At 47.7% G+C, this 5,220-nt stretch overlaps 1 protein-coding gene across 2 annotated transcripts; it reads left to right on the top strand.

Moving 5' to 3' along the window:
• The first annotated feature begins 58 nt into the window (after positions 1-58).
• RPUSD3 (RNA pseudouridine synthase D3) lies at positions 59-5,220 on the top strand. Of its 2 annotated transcripts, XM_016134468.2 has the most exons (9): positions 59-193; positions 505-644; positions 1,564-1,608; positions 1,729-1,828; positions 2,518-2,625; positions 2,709-2,793; positions 3,028-3,151; positions 4,121-4,260; positions 4,751-5,220. In XM_016134468.2, exons 1-9 carry the CDS (start codon positions 93-95, stop codon positions 4,940-4,942), a joined length of 1,035 nt encoding a protein of 344 aa, XP_015989954.2. In that variant the 5' UTR covers positions 59-92; the 3' UTR covers positions 4,943-5,220. The 2 variants fall into 2 exon arrangements, with proteins under 2 accessions (XP_015989954.2, XP_015989955.2); XM_016134469.2 differs by lacking the exon at positions 1,564-1,608.

Genomic DNA, 5,220 nt, shown 5'->3' with positions numbered 1-5,220 from the left:
GATTGACAGTCAAGCTGACCAATCAGTGCACTGTGGGCGAGGCGGGGAGGGGCTGTCCTCCGGATACATGCGTACTGTCCTTGCTCGCGGACATGAGTGGCTTCCGTACTTTGGGTTGCGTCTCGAGAAGCTGGTGGCTGGAATCAGGGGTCGGCTCAGCTTTCAAAACCACAGGTTTTGGGACCGAGGCCCGGTGATTACACCCCCGCACCACTTCTTATGGAAGGGCGGATGGGGCTGGGGAAAGTTGTGTGCGGAATCTGGCGTTAGGAAGATAAGGATTCTAATCTCAGCTGTTGTGTGACCATAATTATTAGCCTTTCGACCTCTCTGAGCCTATTTTCACCTCCGTAAAATGGGGCCAGTCGAATCTGAATTTTCAGAGAGCTCAGCTCAGGCAGTCTGAGGCATTCATTAGGATTTGGGAAAAGGTGTGTGAAATAAAATGAGCAGCGCTTAGAGAAACAAATGCTTGCCTTGTTGCTTATACCCCACCTTTTCCAGGCATCAGCGGCAACCTCAAGGCTCCAGCAAATGGTTGGGAACCCCGGGGAACCAGCCCTTTCCAGGGCTCTTGCAGCCAGAATGCCTCAGTCGAGAGAAGCTGGTTGATGTGCTAAGGGCATCTGTGGTGGACCAGAAAGGTGAGGGTGAGAGGGACAGCTGCACAGAGACCCGGGGGGGTGGGGGGGGGGGGAACCTGCTGCTCCAGGCCTTCTGAGGGGCTGACTGGGCTCCCTACTAAAGCCTTTAGGGTCAAATCCTGGTTCTGCTGACAATTAGCGGCATGAGCTGGGACGAGCCACATAAACTCTCTGAGCCTCAGCTTTATGGGGATCGGGGTGTGGGGTGGGAGAGTATAAAGAACTAGAGAGTCTTGAACACAGTAGACACTCCGTAATGGGAACTACTATAATAAATTGCCCATTGATGGACAAAACACAGGCTTTGGGATCAGATCTAGACTCTAAAATCAGCTTGCTGTGTAGCTTTAGGAAAATAATTTAATTTTTCTCAACTATTTACTGAGCATAGGCTACATTCCAGGCACTATTCTAGACACAGCTATACAGTACTGAAGAAGATAAATATGGTTTCTCCTCTCAGGGATCCAAGATTTTAGTAGGAGAAATGGATTAGACAGGAAATGAATAAATAGGGTTCTTACTAGTGATCAGTACTATGAATAAAACTGGGTGTTATGATGGTGAGTAATTATAGTGATCAGTACTACGAATAAAACTGGGTGTTATGATAGTGAGGAATTATAGGAGTGGGGCGGACATTAGATAGTGAATTTAGGTCTCTTTGGTGGTAGCATTTGAGCCAAGATATATGAAGGAGCCAGACTTGAAAATCTAGGACAGAGGAAATTGCAAGTGCAAAGGCCCTGAGGTGGCAGCGAGCTTAGCATATGCAAAGGTCAGAAAGAAATTCAGTTTAGGGTGTGGTTGATAACATGTCTGAGAGTTGTAGTAGGGTCACATAATAAGGTGAATTGAGAAAGTACTTTATAAACTGCTGCTTTTGCTGTCAAAGATGTTCATGTAATATATGTTTCAGGACCACTAGTGACATTGAACAAGCCACAAGGTCTTCCAGTGACAGGTATGGGCCGGGAAAGGAGATGCATTGAAAGGGGATTTGATGTCTCTGAGGGAGGGAATAATGAGGAGAAGGGGATGGTGAGATAAAGTTGCTTCTGGGAGTAACTTTTATTTTTTCCAGGGAAACCAGGAGAGCTGACATTGCTCTCGGTGCTGCCAGAGCTGAGCCAGTCCTTGGGGCTTGGAGAAAGGGAGCTCCAAGTTGTCCAAGCATCTGAGAAGTAAGTGGTGGTGGTCATAGGAAGGTAGAAAGACAGGTGTCCATCTGGGGTTGGGGAACACTTGTTTGGAAATAAGCCAAGATATTTTCCACAGCTAGTTTGGGATCATAGAGATAAGATACAAGATAAAGAAGGAAGCAGACAGATCTGGGTTCAAATTCTCATGTGCAAACTGTGATCTTAGGCAAAGCATGAAACCTCAGTGAGCCTCAGTTCCCTCACTCATAAGATAGAGCTAATAATACCTATGTTCAGTATGTAGTCACTTCTCCAAACCCATATTCATGGCAGGTATTTGGAGTTGATCCATGATTTTCTTTCCTCTAATAGCCATCTTTTAGAGATGGTACTTGAGATAAAACATTTCTGTAATTTCACAGACTCATGGGCTTGTTTGTGGGGAATTTAATTATTTCAGAGCTAATATATATAAAATTCCTAGGATAGTGCCTGACACTCTGCAATTGGTAGTTATTGTTATGTTTGACTCTGAGCTCCCTGGGGATCAGGCTAAAATGAGAAAGACATGGAGCTACATAGCCCTATTATCAAACACAAGGAAGCCGCCATTCTCAGGAGGTTTGGGTTATAGTCTGGTGTTACTGTTTGGCCTTAATCAGGTCAGTGTTCCTTCCTTTTTTGTAGCTGAGCCTAAGGGACTTTAACTTTTGTGATTTGTCTCCTTCCAGGGAGTCCTCTGGGCTTGTACTCCTCTCTAGTTGTCCCCAAACAGCAAGCCGCCTCCAGAAGTTCTTCACCCAGTCACGGAGAGCCCAGAGACCCATAGCCACCTACTGGTGAGAGGTGTTGGGAAGCTCCCATGGCAGTGGGGAGGTCCCAGCAAGCCACTCTGTGTGACCTTCTCCTGCCTCTTTCACAGGGCTGTCACTGATGGGATCCCAACTACCTCTGAGGGGAAGATCCAAGCAGCTCTGAAATTGGAACACATTGACGGTGTCAATCTTGTGAGTCAGGGTCTGGGTGGGGAAGGATTGGAAACCCTCCAGACATACTACCCCTACAGAGGAGTCAAGGGTATAGACTTGGGGTGGCTGGCCCTCCTGTCCCCTAAAATAGGCAAGTGAGCACTGCATATCTATACTGTGGTCCTGTCCTGAGTCTGTTGGGAGCCAGAAGGGTTTGGGTATAGCTCCCAGGTATGTATGAAGCTTGTTCATTCTTGGGGGCTGACACCACAGGTAGTTCCAGTGAAGTCCCCATCCCGAAAGGACATCCTAGAAGGTGTCAAGAGGACCCTCAGCTACTTCCGTGTGGTGGCTACTGGCTCTGGCTGTGCCCTGGTCCAGCTGCGGCCATTGACAGGTGAGTCTGAAGTCCCAGCCAGACTTTAGAACTATATATGACTGGGGAGGCAAGTGGGTGGAAGGAAGGTGATGGTGTTAGTAGCAGCCTCGGTAGCATTTGATGGACCCCAAGGGTGCATGTGACCAGGCCCAGATAGAGGAGGTGGTGCTTCTGCTGGCAGTCTGATGGTCATTCCTTTGTAGCTCACTACTTTTTTTTAGTTATTGGTCTCAGGATCTTCTTTGTCATTGGTGTTCTGTAGACTCACTATGATGAATCTTGTGTGAGTTTAATTTTATTTACCTTGCTTAGGATTCACTGTGCTTCCTGAATCTGAAAATAAATGTGTGTCATCTATCCCAGAAAGTTCTCTCTTCAAATGTTGCACCTCTTACATTCTCTCTATTCTCTTCCTTCTGAATGCCTAATAGGCAGGTCTGACCTTCTCATTCTACTTGCTGTCTCTTAACTTTTCTTACCCAGATCTATCTTCAAATTAGTATATGCCAAAAAATGTAATTTTTTGGCTCACATGATTTGGCTGGATCCAGAGGCTCAGAGAATGTCATTCGGAAGCTGTTTCTCCGTTTCTTCTCGCCTCCTGCACATCGGCTGCTTTCTCCCAAGACTCTCCCCTGGTAAAGGCAGAGATGGCTTAGGAGCTCTAGCAGCTCTAGGCTTACACCCCACCAGTTTAGCACCCTACCGGGAAAGAGTATTCCTTATTCCCAGTAGCTTCAACAATAAATTCAGAGTTGCCTCTCTTCATGAGTGAATCCCACAGGCAAGGTGATTGACAGCTATGACTCTCCTGACCTGGTCATGTATCCTGCTCTGGAGGCAGGAACAGTAGCATTGACCTCACTAAAACCACCCAATCTGAGAATGGAGGGGTGGTGTTTCCTCAGAGGAAAGGGGGAGAGACAATATAAGCTGAGATAGAAAGAGCAGCTGCTCACCATCTGTCCTATTGCTTCTGTCTTCCAGTGTTCCCCAGTCAGCTACAGGTACACATGGCACTGCAGCTCTGCCCTGTGCTTGGGGACCACAGGTATTCCACCTGTGTGGGCACCGTTCTGGGCCAGCGCTTTCTGCTGCCAGCTGAGAGCATCAAGCCCCAAAGACAGGTACCCAAGCTCATTTGCCTCCTGCCTTTTGGGGGTAGACTGGGGGGTGAGGGTGGGCAGCACCTTCAGGCATTAGCTAGGTAGTTGGGGACTGAGAGGCAGCCCTTTTGGCTTCTAAAGCTATCTGTAGCCCTGTCTTGCTGTGTGTCCCTGAGCAAGTGGGAGATTTTCATAGGCCAGGTCTGGTGACATATATATATTTGCACTCCTGTTCCATTGGCTGGAACTCAATCACATGGCTGAGAAATGTAGTTTATAGTTGTATTCCCAGGCAGAAACTAATTTGGCAAACCCCTAGCTGGTCTCTGCCATAGTGTGAGTGTGTGTGTGTGTGTGTGTGTGTGTGTGTGTGTGTGTGTGTGTGTGTACATGTGGAAAAGAAATCACTATGGACATGGAGGGAGGGAGGAAGTACTTGCCTCCCTCCCATTTTGGTTAGAGCTGGTTGGAACTTACCTGGTTGAATGCCGACATGCCTCTCTCACCCCAGGTTCTGGATGAAGCCCTCATCAGATGCCTACACCTAACACCCTCCCAAGTTGCCCAGCTGCCCTTGCACCTCCACCTGCATTGTCTCCACCTCCCAGGCACCAGGCCCAGGGATGCCCCCATTGAGCTTTTGGCACCCTTGCCCCCTTATTTCTCCAGGACCCTACGGTGCCTAGGGCTCCGCCAACAATAATTTTCCTTCTGTTCCTTTTATTTCCATTGGAAAGCAGTGGATGTGGAGGCACCGCAGGCCTGAGGAGGGTGAGTTCAGTGCTCAACATACAGTAAGGCCATGGTTTAAGACCCTGGGCTTCGTAGTCAGATTAACCTAAGATCAAATCCTTGCTGTGTGTCATCAGACAAATAACTTCACCTCTCTGGACTTGAGATAATAGAAGTACCTAACTCAGTATGGTTTTGAGGGTTTGCATAGAAAGTAAATGTTTATCATGAAACATGCTTTCTGCTGAA

Source organism: Rousettus aegyptiacus, unplaced genomic scaffold, assembly GCF_014176215.1.
Source record: "Rousettus aegyptiacus isolate mRouAeg1 unplaced genomic scaffold, mRouAeg1.p scaffold_m13_p_4, whole genome shotgun sequence".
Taxonomy (NCBI): domain Eukaryota; kingdom Metazoa; phylum Chordata; class Mammalia; order Chiroptera; family Pteropodidae; genus Rousettus; species Rousettus aegyptiacus.
Note: the sequence above shows the minus strand (reverse complement) of the source record. Positions and strands in the feature narration are given on the sequence as shown.

Coding starts and splice junctions, on each gene's coding strand:
- RPUSD3 (XM_016134468.2), top strand. CDS start 93: ATGAGTGGCTTCCGTACTTTGGGTTGCGTCTCGAGAAGCTGGTGGCTG. Junction 645..1,563: donor ATCTGTGGTGGACCAGAAAG/GTGAGGGTGAGA, acceptor TATATGTTTCAG/GACCACTAGTGACATTGAAC. Junction 1,609..1,728: donor ACAAGGTCTTCCAGTGACAG/GTATGGGCCGGG, acceptor TATTTTTTCCAG/GGAAACCAGGAGAGCTGACA.